The 27,475-nt window shown below is 45.2% G+C and overlaps 1 protein-coding gene across 1 annotated transcript; it reads left to right on the forward strand.

Moving 5' to 3' along the window:
- The first annotated feature begins 10,472 nt into the window (after positions 1-10,472).
- On the forward strand, positions 10,473-24,899 carry cplx4c (complexin 4c). Its single transcript, XM_078556328.1, has 3 exons — positions 10,473-10,711; positions 20,606-20,693; positions 22,018-24,899. Exons 1-3 carry the CDS (start codon positions 10,527-10,529, stop codon positions 22,234-22,236), a joined length of 492 nt encoding a protein of 163 aa, XP_078412454.1. The 5' UTR covers positions 10,473-10,526; the 3' UTR covers positions 22,237-24,899.
- The last annotated feature ends 2,576 nt before the right edge of the window (positions 24,900-27,475 follow it).

The following is a 27,475-nucleotide window of genomic DNA, read 5'->3' on the forward strand; positions in this document are numbered from 1 at the left end:
AATCTTCTGTTTCTATTAGACAACTGGGTTTGTTAGATTTCAGCTTGCCCACAATGACTGGGAAATATACATGAATGTTACAGTAGTAAATCTACTCAAATACCAAATAAATATCAAATAGATTCATCACTACAATATTAACCCTGGACTATTAAAATACATTTTATCAAAATATTAAAAATGTTAAATACATTCATTTTATTTGATTTTTGTCCTCCTTTTCTCTTGACTTCCTGCCCTTTATTCAACTTTATTTCTGTTCATTTTCTAATTAATGTTGATTTATTCTACATGTTGAAATTTATTTGCCCCTTTTTTGATGTTAAAAATCCCCCATTCCTTCCCTTTCTTTGTCTGCCTCTCTCAACCCCCTGTCCCCCCATCCCCCTCTGGCTCCACCCTACTCCAGCCCCATCCCATCCCCACCATGCATTTTGGAGCTGGTGCAAGGTTGTTTGTGAAAGGAGTTTTCCTTGGCTGAAGAACAGCTTTAAATGTTGATTTCCCAGCTAATTAAAAACTTAGTTTCTGTAAATTTACGTAGGTGATTGGGCAAGGTTGACTATGTCATAAATACATCCTAAACTGGAAGCCCTGTGGATGTCGACTTCCCACCCAGGCAGCTCCACATCACCATGGAAACCCACCTCAGCATTAATATACCCTTGCACCGTCAAACCAAAGTGAATTATTGCTCAGCCTCAGTGTTCACTTTATTCCACATTTGTATTTTCCTGGAAACAATGAGGTTAGCATGGATGTGGATAGTGTGAACAGAGAAAATAACAAAAGGATAAAGTTAAAATTGTATTAAATTTTACACAATAAGGTGGAGTGAATAAGGTAAGTTAACTTAGAGGTATCAAAGGGCGCAATTTTGTGTCCCCATCGCGGCGGAGGAGGGTTCGCAATATGCAGCGGAACGTTCAAAAACCCATTGACTAAAATCCCACCAGCATAAAATTCCACCCAAAATCTTTATTACTCTGTCTGTACATACTACAGAAAGGCCAAGTTTACATGAATAAATCTGGAATCTAAGATCTGTACGAGTATTGAGATCGAAGGAGAGACTTGACTGAATCAGATGTATCGCGAAGTATTGGGAGATTAGGCTCGTGACTGGCAAATATGTTTAATGTGGAAAAGTGCAGTGTTATGCACGTAGGCAGGGTGAATGCTAAATATCTATTCATTTTTCAGGGGACCATACTAAATCAGGTGGAGAAAGAAAGAGACCGGAGTGTTTTGATGCATAGATCTCTAAAGGCTCATGAACAATGCTGTGCAGGGATGGCTAGAGCAAATAGGGTGTTGGTATGCATTAATAGGACAATTGATTATGACACAAAGCATATTATTTTGTTCATGTAGAAGACTTTGGCCTGACCTCAGTTAGGGTACTGTGTCCAGTTTTGGTTTCCTCACATGATGGGTGATAGTGAGGCTTTTGAAAAGGTGCACAGGAGGGCCACAAGACCAATTCCCAGTTTGTAGCATATTACTTAGCAAGATAGGCTAAAAGAGTGAGGACTCTGCACTTTACAGAAGTATAGAATTAGGGTTGATCTGATTGTGATCTATTAGATGATGAAATAAGTAGATTTTGTTCTAGTTGACAGTCATGCCCAGTATCTTATGAACTTTCAGTCAATACCTGGACACAACCAAGCTTTTGAAATGGCTGCTGCAAATCATGTGACCTTCAGCATTTGAACTACAGTCAGTATCAAGTCTCAGGTGAATACCTAATTAAATATGGACATTCACAGCCATCCAGGGAAGTCACACACTTCTTTGTTTAAGGATGGCCCAACACAAAAGGACTATGGGCATTTCCAGACTGCCTGTCTCCATGTTCATGCTGAAAAAAAGGGACGATGGAAACTCAGCTGACGGCAGATGGAAGTGAATGGCCCCCATCACTGTCCCTTTGCATATGGTGATGTCTCAAACCCTCAGAGGTATTAACTCACAACACAGGCTATAGAATCAACATAAAAACCACTCGTTATTTGGAAAATACTTGAAATTGTGGAAAGTCACATGTTGAGGGAGCCATGTTTTTGTCTGCTTTTAAAAACTAACTAAGAGCTGTTTGCAGGCAAAATCAATGAAGCCATTGAATCAAGCTGCAAGATATCAGACAGCCAGCTTACATCACCTGCTTCAGTTAAAGTTCACCTCCTAGAACCAACCTCCTAGATATCCTACTACAAGAAACCTCAAACCTGCTGTGAACTATTTGCTTTGCAAGGCCCTCCCTTCAACTTTAAATCATTGTAACCATCAAAGAAACCACAGGCCTGCCATGTGGGAGACTGTAGATTGCAAACCAGAGACTGAAATAACTGTAAAAGATCATGACCATTATCTGTACCTAATCTTGGTGTTTGGAAGTGTGTGTGAGAGAACAAGTGTGCCTGATGTTATGTTTAATTTGGGGTAAGTGTGTGAGAATAAATAACCTTTATTTTTAAACTCACAAAATCTTGCTGTTGAATTATATGATTGGAATATATACTCACACTCAAAGAGGGTAAGAAAACTCACACCTCTTTCCATACAAAACATAGTGGCCATGGGCAGTAAGGGAGCACATACATTTTGTCTGTGACACCAGTTTGATAATTAAGTAGGTTAGGGAGTACCTGGGGTCAGAATTTTAAGTTGTGTAAGGCTAGATCTAGATTAGATGTTAGGAGGTGGTTCTTTTCCCAGAGAATAGTGGAACCCTGGAACAGGCTGTCATCTCTTGCGGTCAACGCTAATTTGCTTAATTCTTTCAAGCAAGAGCTGGATCTGGTTCTGGTTGGGGCGGACATCATACCTTACACAAGGTAGGTACTCCAAGGAATTCAGGGCCAGTGATCCACTGGACTCGTCTTGATCACCTAAGGGAATTGCAGTGGAAATTCCCAATTTTTGTTCCTCAAATTGGTCTGAGTTTTTATTCTGTTTGGCATCTGCCCAGAAGTTCACCTAGTTTTGGGTAGGATAGAATAACCGCATTGTGATGCACAAGGTGTCACTCATAGTGTGGGACACAGTGAATAGCAACTTGGATGAGGTAGCAGAGGGGAGCAGGTATCTGGAGCCTGCAACCAAGAGAGGGCCAACAGGAGAGAAGGGTTCAAACAAAAATGAAAAGAAGGGAAATGATCTACAATCACATTTGCTGACAATGTATGAAGCCACGTTCTTCAGTCACAAAATATTGATTTTCTTGAAACTTGGGGATAATTACCGAAGGGTTCCACAGTTTTAAAGTAGGTCAAAACAATTTGGTCCAGTCCAATATTTCCAAAATTCAACTTTTTGTCATCAGCCATTGCACCACAGGAGATTGGGAGAGATTTTTGCTCACCGGCTTCAATCTTTGTATTTCTGACTTGCTGCTGTCTCACGATCCAGGGATTTCCTGTTCCTGGTGCGCTGTTCACCTGCCCTGTTGATCTAGTTGTGTTCTTCCTCCTAGTTTGAGCCACTATGGATGAAATCTTCCCAGCCCTGTGGAAGAGCGGCCAGAAGCAAAGTCGTGCATTGGGTTAGATCCCCGATGCACCCCTGCCTCTGAACAACCTTAGTGTAGACGGGCTCTAAACAGCAGTGGCTATCTGTCCAGCAGTTGTCATTAAGGCCAATGAAGGACATACCTAGGGCCAAAGTGCAGACACCAACTGGAATCTCCTGGCATCAGAGGGCATCCCCCCATTCTGCCCATTGAGGGGGGATACCAGCAGCAACTGAGAGGTGGTTCGCAGTGGCAGGTCGAAGGGTCACCGGTCCCTCATCTCACTGGGCCCATTGGTGAGTCACATGAATCCGAGGGCCCCAACCTGAGCCATGACCACTCACTGATGCCCTGAGAGCTATCGGCCTCCTTATATTTAAATCTTCAGGAGGTGATCTCCCCTTGTTATCTGCCTCAGTAGCGCCCACCTCTTCAGGTGGGGCTGCCATCAACTCGGTGCCCTCTGATTGGACCTGCTGCTTCAGGAACCTGCCCACCGTCCTCAATTGGATGGTGATCATGAAGGCCATCTCTTAATTGGCTTTGTCCTGGAATATTTCCCATGTCGCTGCACCTCTGATCCTTGTGGGATCGGGATCCTGTGCCTGAAAATATTCTAACACTGATTCCACCCTCTGAGTTTCACTGTAATCAGTTCCATTCTGACATATAGAAGGAGAGGACTCATATTCTTGTTGCACCTTCCATGATCTCGGGTCACCCCAAAGCTCTTTACGATCAGTGAAGTACGTTTGAAATGTTGGCATGGATATAATGTAGGAAAACACAACATCCAATTTGCACACAGCAAGATCTCACAAACGGCAATGCCATGATGATCAGATATACTACTTTAGCTGAAGTATAAATATTGGCCCAGATCTCCCAGTCTCCAGATGGTCCCTCGGAAGTCCCGACACACTGACTCCATGGGAATTGACCAGGAAGTTTGAACTCCGGAAAAGTCTCCATCTCTGAGTTAGAGTCAGAGACTTTGGATGGTTCCGACTTACTTACCTGGATAGTTACACAGGAAATGTTAGACAGAAAAGTCCTTGGCCAGAATTTTACGTCCCGTGGGCAGGTGCACGCCCGAACCAAACGAACATGGAATAGTGCAAGATGGCGTCGGGCGAGCAAGATATCGTGTGAGTGCACAATGACGTGGGAACGCACCCTCAACATCATTGTGCACTCACCCGATATTTTGCTCGGTGGGCATGTGCGGCACTTGGAAGCGCGCCCACCCACTTATCACCCTACCACCCTACCAACCTACTACCTAACCCACCTGCCACCCTATCCACCTACCTACCTACCCACCCACCACCCTACCCAGCACAATTAACGGTGATTTTATGTGGCCCGTCCACATTTATGGTTGGCGGACAGGCCATTCTCCCAGGCGGGATTCACATTGTTGCTCAAACCTCGATCCAGGGCAGGATGAAATCTCCCTGGGGAAATAAAATAAAACGAGATATCTGGGGATTGGTTTCTCATGAGGTATGCTTTGATTGTGCTGCATGGACATATTTTGCAGCATTTTTGTCCTGTCCTTTAGTCTGTGGAGGTCTGCAGCTCCCTGGGCCAGCTGTCTGCCTTCAGGGAGCTCTCTCGAAGTGCTCACCTGCACCCTCAGTTACGTTGGCACCCACCCTCCTCCCATCCCCACCCGGCAGTGCTGAGCATTTCAGCGTGCATTTCACACTGGCAGTCCATTAACTGACCAGCCAGCGTGAAGTCGCGGTCAGGGGCTGGTCACAGCCGGATGAGCCTTTGGTTCATTTCCCGTCTGCTCCCATGCCTGCCGATCACACATGCCCGACAACCAAAAAATTCAGACCTTAGTGTAACCCCTGGGTAACTGTACCACTGACCCTCCAATTGCTCACACTGACTGCGCCCCCAGTTCCACCCTCAACTCCCTGACTCCCTCCTGACACCCTGACTACCCCACTGACCCAACCTGTCTAACCTCCACCACCCAACCACCGCCTTGACCCCCGACTCCCCCTGACCCCCAAACTCTCCTCCGAGTCACCCACCAACCTCCTGACTAGCCTCCGACCCGGCCTGACACACCTCTGCCTGACAATCCCACCGGATCCAACCAAACTACCCACCACCCCACCTGCCCATTCACCCACCTGCCACCCTACCCACCTACCATTCTAACCCACCTGCCACCCTACCACTTCATCCACCTACCACCTCACCCACCTGCCACCCTACCACCTCATCCACCTGCCACCTCACCCACCTGCCACCCTACCACTTCATCCACCTGCCACCTCACCCACCTGCCACCCTACCACCTCATCCACCTGCCACCTCACCCACCTGCCACCCTACCACCTCACCCACCTACCACCTCATCCACCTGCCACCCTACCACCTCATCCACCTGCCACCTCACCCACCTGCCACCCTACCACCTCATCCACCTACCACCTCACCGACCTGCCACCCTACCCACCTACCATTCAAACCCACCTGCCACCCTACTCACTTATCATCCTATCACCCTACTAACCTAGTACCTAACCCACCTGCCACCCTATCCACCTACCATTCTAACCCACCTGCCACCCTACCACCTCATCCACCTGCCACCTCATCCACCTGCCACACTACCACCTCATCCACCTGCCACCCTACCACCTCACCCACCTACCACCTCACCCACCTGCCACCCTACCCACCTACCATTCTAACCCACCTGCCACCCTACCTCATCCACCTGCCACCCTACCCACTTATCATCCTATCACCCTACTAACCTAGTACCTAACCCACCTGCCACCCTATCCACCTACCTACCTACCCACCTATCACCCTACCCAACTGCCACTCTGCCACCCACTTACCTTAGCTACCCTACCCCTTTACCCTGGAGCTTTTCAAAGACGTTTGGGACACTTAGACTCTTTATTTACCTGAATATGGCAGCTGGTGCTGTAAAAAGCGGGTGTGGCTTGTCTTCCCCTGACGATCCAGCGCTACGAAAAAGCAGTTCCATTTTAGGTAGCTCCGCATTTCGGGAGAAGCGGGGATCGGAAGTTTCAACCAGAAATGCGGAGTTCTGGCATGGCAGGGAAAAGTAGGAGCAGAGTGGCACTCCGGCGGTGACTGCCACTCCTGGGGAGGTTCGGGCCATTGTTTAGGGCACCAGAGAGAACTCCACTGCTCTTCTTTCAAATAGTGCCAGAGGATCTTTTAAGCCCACCTGAGAGGGCAGGCATGGGGCCACAGTGCAGGATTCTCTCAGTATCGCACAGGAATGTCAGTGTAAGTTTTGTGATCTATTGGAGCTTGAGTCCGAGGGCCTTCTGATACAGAGGTGGGTGCAGTACTGCTGAACTACAACTGACGACTATCTTTGAAAGAGAAAAGGTATATTGGGATTTGATGAGGGGTCATCAGTGAGAAAAACTGGGGCATGTTTTATAGTTTCAAAGTCGTGAGATGCAGGTTCAACTCAACATCCACTGACCTCGATATGAAGAGAGCCCAGAGCACATTACCTTCAAATTCCTTGAAATCACAACAGTCCATTAACACAGTGTAAGAGGAAGGGTTATACTCCGAGAGTGAGACAAATATCAAACACTTCCACATGACTAGCTCTCTTATTGCCCACCTCATCTATGCAGCACCTGATTGTGGTACTCAGGTATACCAATCAGAAAGGCCCACAGAGCCTGTGCTGAGTTAGCTGAGTTCAGCCAGGGAAGCAGTTTGAGGCTACTCTTGGCCTCAGCACCCTTGGCCTGCTCCCAATGACTACCCACTGACCCCTACTGGAAGTTTCAAGTTCACAGAGGGCTTGAGCTGATTTGGTCACAATCAATGGGCTGAGTTTTCAGTCAGGGGTTGGGAACTGGAAATGGGAGCTAGTTCCGGGTCACAATCCCACACGGTACGTTTTAGACATGCCCTCGGGGATTTAAAAAATCCACAGCCAATTAAAGGCCAGACAGCAGGCTTGCTGTCCAATCAGGGATGGCGGCCAATGGGAGGCTGTCCAGCATTCAGTAATCTACAGTCCAACCAGCCAAGATGGGAGCTGCTGATCTGAACATGGAAGTAGCGACGGATCAAATGAAGATGAACTCATTTATACTCCTTAACAACCCAAAACTGCCTCGCCTTTATCCTGAACAGCAACTCCCCCCGGCGATGACCAGCGACCACAGTGACCTGGTGGCCATTATGGATCCACTGGGGCTTGTCCCTCACGTAATCCATCAGGCCCTACCCCCCACCCTGGCCTGGGCCCAGCAAGTTGACCATGGACCAGGTCAACGTCAGCTAACTGCATTGCCAACAGGGAGTTTTATGTAGCATGGGAATGGGGCCTTAACAGGCTTTTTAATGACCAATAATTGGCCTCAGTTGACAGCCCCCTTTCTTCCCAGTGGGCTGCCGATCCATCCCCAGGCTAGCCTCAGTCAGAATGTCCCGGGGTCAAGATCATGGCAGGGAACTGCCACAGAGGTCGGCAGTGCCTAATTGTATGCCCGCCAGCCTCCGATCTTCACTCCAAACCCTTTTAAATTTCTGGCCAATATGTGGGCAGACAGTGTGCACATCTCAGCTCTTTGTAACCAGGTACCATCCTCATCGAGTGAAAGTGGCACATGTGACTCCTATCTTTACAAACAAGGCAAAGGATGAGCTTTCCCCCATTCCATTGCTGCTTGAGTGGCCTTTTCCAATGCATGAACACGGAAGAAAGAAAGAAAAACGTTCATTTACATAGCACCTTTCACAACCTGAGGATCTCCTCAATTGCCTTAAAATACTTTTGAAATGTAGCCACTGTTGTAATTCAGAAATTAAGGCTGTCAATTTTTGCACAGCAAGCTCCCACAAGCAGTAACGTGACAATAACCAGATCATTTGTTCTTAGTGATGCTGGTTGAGAGATTAACATTGGCCAGCTAGGACACCAGTGAACTCCCCTGTTTTTCTTCGAAATAATACTCTCTCAGTGCTGCACTGGGATGTCAGCCTGAATTGTATGCCCATGTCCCTGGAGTGTGACATGAATAACAAAAGGTGGAAAATCATTCAACCTTGGAAGATCACAACATCCTAACTTAATCCTGTACTCACCTAGTGGGCGAATTGGTTCACGTGTACAGTGCCTCTTGCCAGCAAGAGTCACTAAGGAGGGTCTTAATGGAGGACAGAGAGTTGGGGAGGTTCAGGGAGGGAAGTCCAGAACTCCAGGCAAATCCAGAGCCTCTATAGCTGAAGGCACAACTGCTAGCGGTGGTGTGATGTAAGTAGCGGATATATCGGAGACTGCAGTTGGATGGATATGGATTTCCCAGAGTTGTAGGACTGAGGGAGGTTACAGAAGTATGGAGGGGCAAAGCGTGGAAGGATTTGATGATGAAAATTTAAAAATTAAAATGTTCAGGGACTCGGAGCCAATGTAAGTCAGCGAGCACAGGAGTGATGAGTGAGTGGGATTTGCTGCTGCTTAGGATAGGGGCATTAGGTTAGCGGATGATGTTATGTTTATAGAGGGATGAAGATGGAAGCTGGCCAGGACAGCATTGGAATATTTGAGTAGCGTGATGGAAAAACAGCAGCATAGATTCACTAAGGTGTTACTCTAGATGAAGGGTTACAGTAATGAAAAGGTGCTAGGGCATTTTTCACTGGAGCTGAAAATGTTAAAGGTTGGTGGAGTGTAGGAAGGAGGAAGGGAACAGCCAATCCAGACCAGTATTTAGCGCTCCTGTTAGAATGAACAACAATATACAGAACAGGTCCAATGTGGGTGGGGTTTACCTGCCTTTCTTCCACCACCATTCACAGGCCATAGCAATACTGCCAGATTCTCTATGCTTCTTTCCTCTGCTATTCTGCTGCAACCATTTACACCTCATCAGGGCCCATCTTTTGTTTCTACACTTGTCCACTATTACCTTCTTGCACGACTATCTCTTTTATCATTTAGCTACTCCTGTCCTCCACCCTTTCCTCCCTGCTCTTTCCCTGTTCCCACCTCTACTTCTCCCTGACTACACTGATCTAGAAGCTATTCCTCTCTAGCATCGTCCAGTTCTGATTAACTTTTATTGACCTGAAGCATTAACTCTATTTCTTTCTCTCCACAGACACTGCTGACCTACTGAGTGTTTCCAGCATTTTTGTTTCAGACTGCCAGTACCTGCAGCACCTTGCTGTTGTTTTGGTACGGCAGTGGAGTGATTATGTTGCTGGATTAGTAATACAGAAAAGCCTAAGCTAATAAGCCAGAGAACATGAGTTCAAATCCCACAATAGTGGTTCAAGAATTTGAATTCAGTTAAAAGAAAACCGTGGAATCTTACAGCACAGAAGGAGGAGACCATTCAGCCCATCATGCCTGTCAGTTCTTTGAAAGAGCAATCCAATTAGTCCTACTCCCCTGCTCATTCCCTATTGTCCTGCAAATCTTTCCTTTTCAAGTATATATCCAGTTCCCTTTTGGACGTTACAATTGAACCTGCTTTCTTCTGACTTTCATGCAAGCAGCGCATCCCAGATTAAACAAGTCATTGCGTTCAAAAAAAACCTCCTAATTTCCATTCTGGTTTCTTTGATGATTATCTTGAATCTGTGCCCTTACCAACCCTTCTGCCATTGGAAACCGTTTTTCCTTATCTATCCAAGTCCTTCCTGGATTGTTTCAAATAAGCAGCATTTTCTTTGTTTAAATGTTAGAACATTAGTGAGACAACTCTTGCAAATGTAAAAGCAAAATGCCACCCCTTGTGTGATGCGTTTTTCAAACATAGTTCATAGAGGCCCTTAAACCAGGGATAACGGTCCATTAGATCTGAGCAGCGAAAGAGCCCAATGGTTTACTGTGGCATCTTATAATGATTTAAGCCGTTTAACTTGATGTCTACCAATTACACCTGAGGCTTATGTGTCCTTCAAGCACACACTGCTCCAGTTAACAAGAGCCAGCCTTTCCTCCCTGTAATTTGGACCAGTTTCTGCCAAAATGACATTCCTCCTCAAAAACATGATCAGTGGAAAAATGAAAGATCTGGCAGGTAGTGGTGGAGGAGGAGGAGGAGGGGGAGAAAAGGAGAAGACAGAGGAAGGAGATGGAAAGCCAACTGCAAAAAGCTCGGGAATGACAAGGGAAGAATTTGAAGAATATCAGAGGCAGCTGTTGGAGGAAAAGTAAGTGCTACAACGGTTTCGTAAAGGGTTTGAAAGGAAAGCGCGCGACTGTGGGAACCAGAAGGGCAGTTTTAAACATAAACACAAGTTAGGGGTTTTTTAAAAAACGTAGCTATGTGTGCATGAGACGAAGCTGTGTTAAAAATTAGCACCATGTATGTTTTTCTGAAATTCTAAACTTCCCATTAATTTGCAAACATTGCTGCACTCTGAGGTACAATCAGTGTATACTGTAAATAAATGTTCATAACAACTGAAATATAGTTTGGAAATACAGCACCGAGTTCTGTCTGAAGCACTCCTTTGACTCTGTAAATTGAAAAGTAAATGGTTTGCGTAGAATTCAATCAGAATTTACAAACAGTGGCTCCTAGAATGAACTTTACAGAAACAGAATTTACCATTTGCAACTGAATAGCCATATTTATCATATCCCAAGTTCAGTGTACACAGTAATAGTCACTGAGTGTTAATAGGAATTTTGGATCATGCTATTTGAAAAGCATTGTCCAGGCGCTTATCTTTTCATGCATTTGCACTTCCATCAAAGAAGTGAAAAATGTTAAGTGCACCAACTGGTGTGATGATGAATCATACAGGCTATGCTGCTTTCAGGCGTAACTCCCAGTCTTTGTGCAGTCTGCAGATTTTAGCCAGTGCTATATGTGTCCTCCATGTCCCTGGACTAAGGAGGGGAAAGAATCAACCAGGGTTCTGATCACTGTCCATTGACCCCTGCCGGAATGCTTATGCCTGTGGCTGCCAGCCAAGGCAGGATCAAGTTCAGCCATGAATCCTCCCATTGTTGAATAGTTTGATGTCACTCAATACAGGGTTGCTTGGGTGAGATATTGGAGGGCAATTGACACCATGGCAACTGTCTATCAGCAGTGTCAGAACCTTTGAGGAGAAGGTTGGGAGGAGAGGATACTGGAGCAGGGGGAGAAATCATTCATCACTACCTGTATTAGTATTAATTCGGCGTAAATTAATTTGTAAAGCTTTTCAACTCTGCATTATTTCTGTTAAAATACTCATATTTGGCACTTATAGCATTATATTCATTTTCTTATTAGTAATTAAATTGTCAAATATAAGATGTTAAATTAAGCCCTGTATTTGTTTTTAAATTTCTCCCTCTGTTACCTCACCCTGTATTTTAGCCTTACATTGAAACTGTTCTGATAAACCGTTTCTTCTTTGCTTTTTCTCCCTTTTTCACATCTCTCTATTTCATATGGCCAGCAATCTACTGAATCTTATTCTATTATTCCACCTAAACCCAAAGTAGCCCCTCTGTACACTCTTCCTTCATCCTCCCCATTGTGTCCCCTATTCTAACTCAAGATTTCCCAGGTCCTTAACACTGCAGAACTCCTCACCTCCTTCTGTCTACCCTTCCCCCTTCTTTCCTTTCCTTCAATAGATAATGGGCTTTCAACCCTTGTCTTCTCCCCTCCTCTTTGCACCCTCAATGTGTCCTTCACATGGGATTGCTCAATATACAGGGCCCATTATCTGTCAGCTGTAGCAAAAACCTGATAGCCCTGTTAACCTGGGGGGAGGATAGTGGCATAATGGTAATGTCACTGGGCTAGTAATCTAGAACCCCAGGCTGATGCTCTGGGGACACTGGTTCAAATCCCACCATAGCAGAACAACTATCATCGATTGTTGTAAAGACTCATTTGGTTCACTAATGCCCTTAAGGGAAGGAAATCTACTACCCTTACCTGGTTTGGCCTACAAGGGGCTCCAGACCCACAGCAGCATGGTTGACTCTTAACTGCCCTCTGAAATGTTCAGTTCAAGGGCAATTTGAGGTGGGCAAAAATGCAGGCTTTGCCAATGACAACCACCAAAAGAAAGGTGCACAATTGTGTCTAGGCCTTTGTGTATGTGAATTATCTGAAGTGACTGGCTGCTGAGAAGGGATATTGAGTCACGATTGAGTTTAGGTCAGGTCATGCTGGCTCTCCCTCATTTTCAGTTAATGGAGCCAGTGTTGACATTCAACGGATAATTTTGCCCTGAGCAAAGTATTTAAGTATGGGAGATGCTGCAGCCAAATACAACCTTGTCTTCACTCAGGATCCGCTCACAGGGACCTGCTGACAGGAGTCAGTGGATAGTTGTATGTTCAAATCCCACTCCAGAGACCTCAGCACAAAATCTAGCTGACACTCCAGTACAGTGGTGAAAGAGAGAGCAGTCTTTCAGATGAGACGTTCAACATATCCAGTGCACATAAAAGATCCCATGGCACTGTTTCAAAGAAGAGCAGTGGTGCTCTCCCCAATGTGCTGGCCAGTACTTATCCCTCAACAAACATTAAGCCGCTATCAAGTCAAGTTTTCTACATTTGACAGTGATAACACTTCAAAAGTTCAAAGGCTGTGAGGCACTAATTGGGAAAACCCAAGGTTGTGAGAAGCTGTGGACTTTTCTATTCACAGAGTCAGTGCTGTCTTATTTCAGCAAGTTTATTCCTTATAGTGTTCTGGAGTGAGAATGCTGACCCTCACTGGGTGTGGAACGCTGAGTTTGGTCGTACTGCCTTCTGCACCACTGCAGCTGAGACCAGATAGTTCAGCATGGGGCAGAAATCCAGCCTGTGATCTTCAGTTCCGGCTGGTGAGGTGGTATTGATCTCATTTAACCGGAGGATCATAAAGTAGTACAGCACTGAAGCAAGCTATTCGGCCCATCACGTGTGAACTGGCTCTTTCAAAGAGCAATCCAGTCAGTCCCACTCCCACTCTTTTTCCATATCCCTGAATTTTTTATCCTTCAAAGGTTTATCCATTTTGAAGGTCACAAATGAACCTGTATTCATCGCCTTAGCAGACATTGCATCCCAAATCCTTCCCACTTGTTGCGAAGTTTTTCCTTATGTTGCCTCTGGTTCTTTTTACCAGTCACCTATCTGTGTCTTCTGGTTATTGAGTCCTCAGCCATTGGAAACAGTGTCTATTTATTTATAGTATCAAATCTCCTCTTAGCCTTCTCTGCTCCAACAAGAAAAACCCCACCCTCTCCAGTCCATCCAGGGAATACCTCATCCCTTTGACCCTCCCAGTCTCTGCTCAAAGTTTGTCTTCTATCCTCTTGCTTTGTCAGCTTAACCATCCTGCTTCCAGTTTGTTCCCCAGCTGGGGTAGTGGCTGAGCTCTCAAAGGGAGCAGTCAAGATGCTTGTTCTGGTTTGTGAGCAGGGGACAGGACCAGAAATAGTGCTGAGGCACGGCCAGTCCCTGTTTCTATACCTTTTTCGCAATGCGAGGCAACTGTGTAAGACTGTCAAATTATTCTCACAACGTAAAGGAGTACAGATGACGTTAGTGAAGTGTACACTCTGCATCGTGGGCGGATTGTTGTGCTGTGTAAGCTGGGGGCTTGCACGGATAATGTACACACATCCTGAAAAGTACTTAGCTCATGATCAATGGAGCCTCTCCTGACAAGTTCACACTTCCACCGCCTGTGTTGAGCACCTCTGGGCTATCCTGGTCTGATGTGCTTGGACCCTGGCGTGTGTTGGAGAGACAGTGAGCGCTCAAATCAGTGTCATCCTGCATCGGCTACATTTCAGACAAAAGCAAAACTACTGCAGATCCTGGAAACCTGAAATTAAAAAAAACTGGAAACACTCTGCAGATCCGGCAAGATCTGTGGAGAGAGAAACCAAGTTAATGTTTTAGGTTGATGATGACCCTTCATCAGAACTGAGGAAAGATTGAAATATGGTAGGTTTTGAGCAAGTGAAATGGGGGAGGGAGTGGGAAGAACAAAAGGGAAGGACTGTGATAGGGTGGAGGGCAGATGAGATTAAATAACAAAGGGTTCCATGGTAATGGACTGCACTTCAATCTATTTCAGACATGGAGGACACTCCTGCTCTGAGCTGCTCCCCTGAGTGACCAGGACAAAGAATGTCCATCGTGAGGTGTTCACTGTTAACCCATTATTGCCAACCATTAAACTTTTGTTGAGAGTTTCAATTCTAGCCAGGGACTCTCATTCAAGGGTGACACTCTGCAATGCTGTCCTATAGAATGTTGGGAAATGGGTCTTTGTCTGTGATTTCACCAACCCTTCCCTGCCTGCCCACCACAATGAGTGTCTGATTCCAGTAGGATTTGCCCAGTGGAGACCAAATTCTTCTCCACAAGGAGAGAGGGAGAAAATGTACCAGGAGGGCCTACTTTTTAATAGGGCCCTTTGACTTACTCAAACACACAGTAGCAGCAGTGTTTACCATCTACAAGGTGCACTGCAGGAATTCACCAAGGCTCCTTTGACAGCACCTTCCAAACCCACCACCACTGCCATCTAGAAGGACACGGGCAGCAGATAGATGGGAACACCACCACCTGGAAGTTCCCCTCCAAGTCATTCACCATCCTGACTTGGAAATATATCGCCGTTCCTTCACTGTCGCTGGGTCAAAATCCTGGAACTCCCTTCCTAACAGCACTGTGGGTGTACCTACACCATGCGGACTGCAGCGGTTCATGAAGGCAGCTCACCACCACCTTCTCAAGCACAACTAGGGATGGGCAATAAATTTTGGCCCAGCCAGCGAAGCCCACATCCCGTGAATGAATGAAAGAAACGTTGCTGGGATAACGCTAACCCTTAATCTCAACCCACACTGGGCCAGGCTGTGAATTGACGTCCGGAGATTCATAGAACAGCATCTGCCAGGTTCTACAGATGAACAAATTGCCCTCATCTGAATGCTGCATGGAAGAGGGCCACCCATACTAAGGGACACATTAAGCAGGAGATTCATTGTTATATTCCATTTGGTTCACTTCTACTCATACGCAAACAAGTCGACATCAAATCTTATTCAGGTTACAGACTTGATGCCTCTGCGTTACAATTCATCCCCTAGTGTGTTACTGGATCATACGCACCAAGCTGGGCCCAGTTTTTCTGCAGCATTTGTCATATGTTAGCTTGCAGTCAGAGCACTGGGCAGCAACAAGGATGTTATAATTGGGCCTCAGTCGCTCAGGTAGGAAGAATTGAACTGGACTCCTACTCCTGGTTGCGAGGAAGTGACTCTTGTAGCTACATGGACATGAATATCGGATGAGGGCAGGATTGGGCCTGGCTGGGATGCATCTGCAGTCAAACAGCCTGCCAAAACTCATTGGCCTGGATTTTAGACCCCCCCATCCAAAGAGTTGGCGGGGAACACATCCCCCTGACCCCGAGTGCCCTGCAGCTATTTCACGCTCAAATGAGCATAAAGTGGCTGCAGGCGGGACTTCTGCCCCTCACTCGGGAGGAACTGCCCCCTTAGAGAGGTGCCGGCCAATCTGATTGGCCGGCAGCTCTCCAGTCCCTGCATCAATAGCGCTGCAGTGGAAAGAAGAGGAACTTCAGCAGAACGTCAGGAAGTCGGGGGCAAGGAGGCCCAGGTAAGTTGAAGGGGTCCCAGGGTGGGGAGGATAGGGAAGGCCAGTGGGGGAGCACAAAGGGGGTGAATTGGGGTCCCGGGGGAGAGACCAAGGGTGGGGAGGGAGGTCCAGCGTCCACTAGCCGAAAGGGGATGGGGTGGCCTGACTTCAGAAGGGGGTCTTCTGATGGAGGCGCCCCCTCACCCTCCTTCCTGGCCGAGACCTAACTCTTGACTTTCGGCCTTCCCCCACGCCAGCTCCATCCTCTCGCCAGCCATTCATTTCTACTCATACGCAAACAACTCGACATTAAATCTTATTCAGGTTACAGACTGATGCCTCGGTGTTACAGTTCACCCCCTAGTGTGTTACTGAATCACACGGCCAGTTTGTCTGCAGCATTTGCTGTATGTTAACTCGTAGTCAGAGGCTCACAATTGAGGCTGGGCCTCAGCTGGGGCAAGGGCAGGCTTCCCATCTGAGTCCTTGCCCACCCCAGCATAAAACCACTGTGTGGTTGGGGCAGGTGGAAACTCAGAGGGTATCCCATCCGTTCAATTTCACGCTCCCCACCTCCCCTCGCCTAAAAACCCATCGGTGGGGCAACGTAAAGTTCTGGCATTGTCCCGGGCAGTGAGGAATGAATGAGGTACCAGAAAGGAGACTGCGCCCCATGGAACTGCCTTTGAGAGGAGGGGAGAATATAGGAAAAAACGCAGAATGACAATGTCAGGCTGGAATATCAGAGCTGCTGTTAAATAATAAGGTGAATGATTGAGCTTGCCACGAGTGAGTGGTTTGGGAATGGCACATTAATTAGCAGGCCCAACTATTGCTCTCTCCCTAGTCCAACGTGATTGGATAGTAGTGGGAAGACTGAATAGCAGGAGGTGCAGAATTATCTTTAGAAGTATTAAAAGCAGGCGGTACATCTTTTTATTCATTGTGGGCAATGAGGGCATCACTGGCAAGGCCAGCATTTATTATGCATCCCTAATTGCTTTGTGAAGGTGGTGATGAGCCTGTTGTACTGGAAGTGTTACCATGTATAGAATATAATATAACATAACACAATTCTCTGTATAAAGGTCAAGTCAACCCAATAAGAGAAACTGTTACTAATCCCTGTTTCAGATTGAAAAAGTGTGACTTATATTTGAGGAAATATGGTAAGTATAGTGCCAACAAACTGAGCTAAGTAACCTTCTATTTTACGAAGCCAGGTAACTAGTGCAATCCAGGATTTGAGGCTAAACTTTGACAGCAGCAGCTTAGGGTGAAGGAGCTTTAAGCAGGATTTACCTGTGACATGAAGCGAGTGACCAGCCCTTGCGCGAGCAAAGAGACAACAGATAAAGCAGAGCCCTTCACACAGATGAACTCCAGTGTCAACAGACAGTGCAGGGTGGCCAATCGTTTGCCTTTGCAGGCTGCAGTGGATTCTGGGAAGCTAGTGGGGTCACATATAAATTATAAAGTCAATAATTTGCACGTCTCAGTTAGTAACAGGTCTTGACTTTCTGATTTACCCATCTAAAGTGCAGTTAAGGTACTTGGCTCAGTGCCAGCACTCTCAGCTGACTCAGAGGTTCCTCATTCTGCAGAAAGACTTGCATTTATATAGTGCCTTTCATGACCACCAGACATCCCCAAGCGCTTGGCAGGCAATGAAGTAATTCAGAAGTGTAGCCACTTTTGTAATATAGAAAACACAGTGGCCTATTTGTACAAAGCAAACTCCCTCAAACAGCACTGTGATAATGATCAGATAATCTGGCTTTTTTGTTAAGTTGATTAAAGGCCAGGACACAAGGGATGCTGCTCTGCTTCAAGTAATACGATGGGATCCTTTTCATTCACCTGAGAGGGCAAATAAGGCCTCAGTTTAACTTCTCATCTGAAAGACAGCCTCTGACATCCCTTATCACTGCCCTGGCACATTAGCCTGTACTTTTGTGCTCAACTCCTAGGGTCGGCTGAAATAATCATTTACTTTCTTCTCATGCACACCGCAACCACCCACACTCCAGCTGTACACCACCCATACTCACACTACCGATAAAAGTCCTGAATAACATCTCTCCCAGTCCTGCCTTGCAGTAAAGTACTTCTGACCACAGGCCAACACTGATATCGATGACCTCTGGGATTGCTAGGCCAGTGTCTCCGCCAGACATTCTACCACTAATGAATAATTTCAAACCCTGTTACATTTTAATGGTGTGCACAAATGTCATAAAACAAAATAATCGCACAGGTATTAGTCTATTGTTCTTTGTTGGTTGCTCACCTGCTCCTACAAGCTGCCCCTTCAATGTGGGAGGGAAAAGTCTTCTGACGCTCAGATCAGGACCCTTGAGATGTTCGAGGTCAGTGATGCCCAAGGCCTTAGGCCTGACAGTCCGAAGCTGCTGCTGGACATTAAGACCCAGCTGTCTTTCAGGCGCCTTTCAAATGAGACAATAAACTGAGGGCCCATCTTCCCTCTCAGGTAAACGTAAAAGATCCAATGGCTCTATTTGAAGATCAGGGACATTCTCCAAGGCGTAATGGCCAATATTTATTCTTCAACCAACGTCACTAAAACAGATTATCTCATTTCTGTTCATGAGAACTTGCTCTGTGCACATTGACTGCCACATATCCTACATTATAACAGTAACTACACTTTAAAAATGTTTCACTGGCTGTAAGTTACTTCGGGATATCTTAAGGTCAAGAAAGGAGCTATATAAATGCAAGTCCTTTCCTTTACCTGGTGGCAGTGGAGCAGATGTTCTGCCATCTTGTGAGAGGGCAGCATGTGCCACTCCCATTGTATTACTGTCACTGCCATGGGGCTGCTCACAACACTTGCATTGATCCTTGGGGGAGTAAACCACAGGCAAACTGTGATGTGAATGATCCCCAGCCAGTCTAAGGTGTGAGGTGGTGAGGCCCAAGGACAACTGGTCCCCTATTTATTCTGTTGTATGTGGTGTTCTTTAAAATCTCTATAGAAAGCGACAGAGAGGCTAGAACTGATTCTGGGGATCTTGATAACTAACAGCTGCCTTTCTAGCATCTTTCGAATGAGATGTTAAAACAAGGTCCTGTGTTTCCTCTCAGGTGGATGTTGAGATCCCATGGCGCAATTCAAAGACCAACAGAGGTATTCTCTCCCACTGTCCTGGCTAATATTTAGACCTTGGGTCATATTTCCCAGAGAATTAGCAGTCCTGGTAATATTTGGTTAGAAATTGGATCATGTTGCATCCAATTTACAGGCATGAGTAGCCACAAGGAGGGCCAATTTCCAGGGTGAATGACCTTAATTGGACTGAGCCATTTCCAGGTCTTCATGGTGGCCACCTGATGTAGGACTTAGGTCCATTAAATATGTAAATGAGGGGCCTAATGCTTGTTTTAGGCACCCTGTAGTAAACTAGACAGGTGATCTTGTGGTGCAATGGGTAGTGTCCCTGGCTCTGAGCCAGAAGCTCCAGGTTCCAGTCCCATCCCAGGACTTGATGGCTAAGGAAAGTGCGTTCATAACATAGCCAAACAGGCTGAGTATCAACTGACAAATCTCCCAATGGCAGGCAATAAGAGCAAAAGAGATTCCTGGTCAGCTATGTGATGGAAAGAACATTGGAGGCTACAGTGGAGGAGGTTACAGTGCATTACTATCCATAGCTCCAGACTACAACATGCATGTAAAAATACATGTTGCCACAGCAAGCCAGACTCCTGAGTGAACTATAACACACCACTTCCAGGAAACTACAGATTGCCAAATGGAGCAGGAGCCAGCCTGCTCTGCTTCAGCCTCTCCTGCAATCTAAGCAGCAGCCACCAAAAGCAGGTGAGTTTGTTTAAAGCCAGGTTTTTCAAAGCTGCTGTGGAGCCAGGGGAGCAGGAGTGCACTGAGACTGCAAAGTATCCTGATCACCTTCCCTGCACCTGCTCCGATACTGTTCCATCATCCAGGCGCTTCTCTTAATTCATCACCTCTATTTGTTTCCACCATCTTTTCGTTCACGTTTGGAAGGGTTTGATGTCACCTTCTGACTCACCATTGATACCTGCTGGGTACAGTTCCGCAAGCACCACCACCTTCTCGCACCTCAGCCAAGGGTCATTTCTCAGAATGGAAAAGACCAGGCCATTCAACCCCTCAAGCCAATTCTGCCATTCAATTAGATCATGGCTGACCTGTAGCACAGAGACCTAAGATTTAGGTCAGGGACAACTTAGGAGCAATTCTGTTAAATCATAAGAGCCAACAGAACTGGAACTGAGCTTGAGCTCCAGAGGCAAAAGGGCAATGTCTAACCCACTGCAGCGCCCAGATAATTACTTCTGACAACAAACAGAGGGCTACTCTATTTGAATCATTATCATGCAATTTAGTTGCATATTAACCAGAACCCAATTTGGAACAGGGAGTGCAGGACCAAATCAAGCCTTGAATGCTGCGTTTTAAAATATCTTTCCCATTCCAGAATGGAACGAGACAATGCCTTCACCCAAAAAAAAGCAGAAAGGGCCACGGTTCGATTGCACATGAGGGAGAAATATCGGCTGCCACAGGTAAGGTACAGAAAATGAACCCAGTGTCACAGGTAATGTAAGCAAATGAGCTGACTGTCATAGATACAACACAGGGAATGTCCAGACTGAAACAAGCACAGTGCAGGAAATGTACCAATGGTCACAGTAAGTATAGGTGATATATCAACTGTCACAGGTAGAGTACAAAAATTATGCAGACTGTCACAGGTGCAGTATAGACAATATTATGACTGCCACACATACAGTTCAGGAAATGTACAGACTCTTACAGATATAATGCAGGAAAAATGCCAACCAACAGGCATGGGATAGAAAATGTACTAATTGAAAGAGGCACAGTACAGGCAAGCATCACCTGTGATAGGTGTAGTATAGGCAATTTATCAACAGTCACAGATAAAATTACTGACTGAAACAGGTACAGGGAAATGTACTGACTTTTGAGGAAGTTGGAAATTGGTGGAAAATCTGCTCCCCTGATAGTTTATTGGGTAAATGCAATGTCCACTGTGGCAAAGAGCCATCTGGGCCAGTAGGTCTGGTCTATATGAAGGTGAACAGTACAGCAATACAGGGCTTCTGCAATTGGTCTCAGTGACCCTTTTCTAGGATCAGGAAAAAAGTCAGCCAAGGTCCTCCTCATGATCACTGTTTAGTTAACCCTGCTGTGGGTGCTTTTGTTTATTCAGTCGCAAGATTTGGGCATTGCTGGCAAAGCTGGGATTTAGTACCCATCTCTAATTACCCTTGAGAAGGTGGTGGTGTGCCATCTTCTTTAACAACTGCATTCCATGTGATGTAGGGTTTTCCACGGTGCTGTTAGAGAGGGAGTTTCAGGATTTTGACCCAGTCAGTGAAGGAATGGTAATACATTTCCAGGTTAGGTTGGCGTGTGACTTGGAGGGGGAAATGCAGGTGGTGGTGTTAGCAGAGGACAGAGCAGGGCTCCATTCTGATGCCTTCCACTGTCAAGCAGGCTGCTGGCACTCATTGCCTGGATCAATGTCAAGGTTAACCATTCAGGTAAGGTAGAGATTGGCCAATTGCTCTGGAGACTGTACAACAGTGAGGGTCAGGAGAGGAGGGGGTTAATTGAAACAAAGTACATCGACTGATGGGTGCAGTTTTGTTTTGTGTTCCTGGCATAGATCGCACACCATCATCCCCTCTCCACTCCATGTCTGGAGTACTTGTCAGAAATGCAGGCTCGTGTTTTGTTCAGAGACACATGACTTTCCAACCAATCTTCTGATCTTCAGTGAATCAGGGAGGAGGGTGCAATGCAGGAAGGGATATAATGGATTAACAAGCCTCTTTTTTTTTTTTGTCCTGCACGATTCAGAATGACAAGGATGACAGTCAGGTCCAGATGGCTGGAGGAGATGTGGAACTCCCTGAGGAACTGGCAAAGATGGTGCAACAGGATGAAGATGAGGAAGAAATTAATGATTCATTTCTGGGCACCATTCAAAACATGGACTTTGACACCATCAAGATCAAGGCCCAGGAAACGTTCACTGAGATAAAACAGACAGCTGAGGAAAAATGTTCTGTAATGTAATGTTGTTATATCTGTGACTTACTGAAGCTCATTTGGATGAGATTTCCCCATTATTATTACATCTATTCTCAAGATACTGGAAACAATAGGGAAACAGGTTAACCACGAATTAGAGTAGGAGATGATATAGCACAGAAAATCTGCCAACTAACACAAGCATGGGATAGAAGATGTATGAATTGAAAGTACAGACAAGTATCACCTGCGATAGGTGCAGTACAGGCAATTTATCAAGTGTCAGAAGCACAGTGCAGAGACAAAAACTGACAGAAACAGGTAGATCACAGCAAAATGCATTGATTGGTGAGGATGTTGGGAATTGATGGAAAATCTTGCTCCCCTGGTCGCTCAGTAGGTAAATGCAGTGTCCACTGTGACAAAGAGCCATCTGGGCCAGTAGGTCCAAGCCCTGATATCTGGTCTATGTGGAGGTAAGCAGTATTGCAATACAGGCTGCTCTAATTGTTCTCATTGACCCTTGACTAGGATCAGGGGAAAAAATCAGCCTGAAGTTCTCCTCATGATCACTATCTAGTTAATCCTTCTGTGGGTGATTTTTATTATTAGTTTGTGGGATGTGGGTGCTGCTGGCAAGGCCAGAGTTTATTGCCCATATCTAATTGCTCTTGAGAAGGTAGGGCTTTGAGCACATTACCTTCTCCTTGTATCCTCATGTGTTGAAATGGAAACTTGTCACATCATTTCCTATTCTAATTCAGTCGTTTGCAGGACCTCAACAACAGCGGAAATCCTCTCTTCCCTCAGTCTTCCCTTCCCTCACAGTTTTTTTTAAATCCCTTGCTTGGTGTCACCTAACCACTAATCACCTTCTCAACTGTGGCTGTGGATCTTCGTATTTCACCTGGATTCCTCATTCAAGCTCCCACACACTAGGGCTTTGGGTCTATCCTACATCATCTCAACAAAGCAATGGACAATAAAAAGGAATAAGCATGAGAAAGGAATAGTGTTCTGTTAATCATGTCTTTTTACACGCACTAATTTACTGCTATTTTTGTCCATTAATAAAATATTGAATCTTATGCTTTCAAAAGAGGAAAGAACAACATAGATTTTCCCTTGCTCAGTAAAGGCAGACTATTTACACGTCCAGTAGATCTGTTTGTTCCATCCCCAGAACCTTGGTTCAGTTTCAACCCAAAACCAGAGAGTAAAGGCCTCCAGTCTGCCTGGGTCCTACCTGGAATGAGTTTGAGCTCCCTCAGTCTGGCAAAGGGCCAGAACACAAAACTTTGTTACTCAGTGGGCTCAGGGTGGCAGGAGCTGGGCAGAGAGGTTGGGGTTGAGGCAATAGAGTTGTGGCAGTGGGAACGGGGTCAGAATGGCAAGGTCAGGGCAATGGGATCGCAGCAGTGAAGTCAGGTTAGTGGATTCAAGGCAATGGGTGGGAGACACCAGGGGGTCGTGGCAGGGTGCTGAAAGCCTTCCTTAACCCGGCATTGGCAGTAAGCCCACCTGGAAGGCTCTGGATGTGTGAAATTCTCCAGCACCATCCCTCAGTCAGCACAAAAGACATAAAAAGAGGAAAGAAAGGGAAGCTATTGGCCAAGTGTCTGACCATGTGATTAATGGACAGTGTTCACTGTTTCACTGATAAACCTTACACACTGAACTCAGATAATTCTGGAGAATGATTAAATTCAAAAGCATTGAGCATCTGTTGTTAGAAATTGTTTTGTACCACATTACCTGCATTCAGCAAATTTGCACATTTAATTTGGTTTCTCTGAATTGGTTCTACTTTCTATTGTGAATGGTTAGTTCAGCTATAAAATTAGTTTTTAAGGATTTTTAATTCTGCCCAATAACCTGATACAGTCATTGTCACAAGTATCACTACAAAAGAGTGGGTTAGATTCAGAGTATAACTCCCTCTACACTATCTCATCAAACACTCCCAGGGCAGGTATAGTATGGGTTCAGTGCAAAGTAAAACTCTCTATACATTGCCCATGAAACTCTTCTAGGGAAGATACCAGTTAGATACAGGGTAAAGCTCCCTCTACAATCAAACAGCTGCAGGCTAGGGTTAGATGCAATGAAGAGCATCTTCTACATATTCCCTGAGGAGTTCATCCATTAAAATCACTTCAAACCCTAATGACTTACAGAGTAGGATAGGAGATCAATTCCAACCCTCTCAGGACCTGTACTCATTGGAGTTTAGGAGGATGAGAGGTGACCTTATTGAAACATATAAGATGCTTAGGGAGCTTGATAGGGTAGACGCTGAGAGGTTGTTTCCCCTTGGGGGAGAGTCTAGGACCACAGGGCATAATCTCAGAGTAAGGGGTCACCCATTTAAGACAGAGTTGAGGAGGAATTTCTTCTCTCAGAGTGTAGTGAATCTGTGGATTTCTTTACTGCAGAGGGCTGTAGAGGCTGGGTTGTTAAATATATTCAAGGCTGAGACAGACAGATTTTTAATGAGTAAGGGAATCAAAGGTTATGGGGAAAAGGCAAGAAAGTGGAGTTGAGGATTATCAGATCAGCCATGATCTCATTGAATGGCGGAGCAGACTCGATGGATCGAATGGCCTACTTCCGCTCCTACTTCTTATTGCCATCTTATTGATCAGACTGGTTGATTGTCTTTGAGAACACTCCCAACTAACCTCACCATTGCGCCCCACCCCCTTCCTCCCGCCTCCCCACCTCCAACCATGAAATATGTCAGCCCACAGAGTCCCCATTTTGTTGCAGTCACCCTGAGGTGATGGTGTTCCCAGTCACTGGGTCTCAATTTGCAGGTGGCCTGCAGGACCTTAATAGGTATTGTAGTCTTCTTTGCTAACAGGCAGCCAGGGCTGTCCACAGGGAAGCGAAGCTGGGGAGAGTTTAGGGAATTGTGAAACGAGAGTACATTAAATAAAAACTTTTACAGAGTGTGGTTAAGGTTACTTGTTAGCAAAAAACCCCTCCATGCTTGACAGTAAAAAGTTTGACCACATCATGCTCTGAATTCTTGATTTTCCATTGACTGAATTTCAATCAATGAAAACTAATTTCTATTTATCTAACCCTATGCTGATGTGGAGCATAAACACCTTCATGGACTAGTTAGGCAAATAGCCTATTTCTGTGCTGTAAATTCTTGTAAATGGACAGTGGGAACCTGGATCTCAAACATTGTAATGAGAGAAGCTAAAGATTAGTGGGGAAAGAGTTGAAAATAATGGCTTTGATAGAAAAATGATTAAGTTAAAAAAAATGTCAGATGCAATAACAAGGATAACAGGAAGAGGACAATTAATGTGTTTGCATTTTAATTTTTATGTAAAATCGTGTTTGACAGCTAATTATTAATAAATCAATTCCTGGTGTTTGAGGAGATTTATTATTGTATTATTATTAAGTGTCGCAATGTGTAAACCGAAACTAAATAAACTGGTCCAACAGCAGACTGTTTTATTAGAAATATAATTATATTTATCATCAAACAAATATTAAAAGTTGATTTTCTGTCACTTTGTAACAGAGACTTTTAAAAGTCAGAATTAGAAGCACTAAAAAAAAATCCCTTGTAATCCTGTTAGATTTCAAATTTTGGATCAGAAATATTCCTACATGCTCCAGAGGCTAGGAAATCAAATAAAATATAACAAGATTACATGAAAATTATTAGGGATCTTGGCTAGGATTACAGGACTGAAATTTAATTTGAGGCTGGGGGTCTGCCGATGTCAAAACCCACAAGAGCAAGGTTTAAACCATGTATTTATAAACATATAAAAGACTTGTGCCATGTATGTGTATCTGTGTGCAGGAGCGAATGCGTGTGTGCATGGTTGTGTCCGAGTGTGTGTCTACACGTATGCAAATGTGAGCCTGTGAGTGCGTGCAACTATGTGTGTGTGAGAGTGTGTTTTTGTTTGTTCTGTGTGTGCGTGTCTGTGTGTAGTGTGTCTGTATGTATACAAGTGTATCTTTATGTCTGAGTGTGTGTATGTGTGTCTCTGTGTGCATATGGCCGTGTGTGTCTGTGTGTTGTGTATCTGTACGTGTTTTTCACTTTCTAGATGTCACACACCAACCATTGCATTTCATTAAACATCAGTCACAGTCATAAAAATGTAAGGGCAGCCATTTATCCTCTTTTTCTGATCTTAGGGTAGAGTCAAGGATTTACAACAAGCTACCAATTTATAGAAAAACAGTCAATCCACTTTTAATTGATCCTCTGACAAGGAATTTCCTCAGGACCTATTAACAGCATCTAGACCTGTGGCAATTAAAGGAAATAGTTCCACTTTAGCAGTAGAATAATATACTGTGCATTGGCTGTAATACACTCCCATATTGCATTATCTATTACCATTGGACACTCAAGAAGCTTGACATCCAGGAGAAAGCAGCCCGCTTGACTGGCAACACATCTACCACCTTAAACATTCACTCCCTTCACTAGAGCCTCACAGTAGCAGCAGTTTGGACTATATACAATTTGTGCTGCAGCAACTTGCCAAGCCTCCTTTAACAGCACCTTCCAAACCTGTGACCTTTACCACCTAGGAGGATAAGGGCAGCAGTTGCATGGGAACACCACCACCTGCAAGTTTCCCTCCAAGTCACACACCATCCTGATTTGGAAGAATATCATTGTCGCTGGATCAAAATCCTGAAACTCCCTTCCTAACAGCACTGTGCATGTACCTGCACCAGATGGATTGCAGCAGTTCAAGAAGCAGCTCACCACCACCATCTCAAGGGCAATTAGGGTTGTGCAACAAATGCTGGCCTTGCCAGTGATGCCCACATCCCATTAAAGAAAACAATGCTTGCTAATGTTTATTATATATCTGTGCGTCTTCAATATTTGTTGTTATTTAATGACTTGTGCTAGACAGGAATAATAGATTGTCATATAACAGTCCACAGTATGAGACCTTGGGCTACATGGTGTGATATCACAACTCTTTAGGTCAATTGAGGTTTTTTATCTCTTCCTCTTCAGGTGCTACAAAGAGGCTCCTCATCCAAGAATTGTTCTGCATGTGTAAGCCAAAATAATCGGTTTCACTGATCTTTGATTATGGACAGTCTTGTAGCTGACTCTGTTCTGGCCTCACGCCTGATGTTCACAAGCTCATTTTCGTGGTACAATCTTTAGATAGTGACCAAAAGCCTCAACTAGACTATGGACACTCAGACCTCATGTGCACAGCCAAGCACTTACACACTCAGATTCATATACATGCACACCTATACCATACTCTGT

Source organism: Cetorhinus maximus, chromosome 13 (assembly GCF_964194155.1).
Source record: "Cetorhinus maximus chromosome 13, sCetMax3.hap1.1, whole genome shotgun sequence".
Taxonomy (NCBI): Eukaryota; Metazoa; Chordata; class Chondrichthyes; order Lamniformes; family Cetorhinidae; genus Cetorhinus; species Cetorhinus maximus.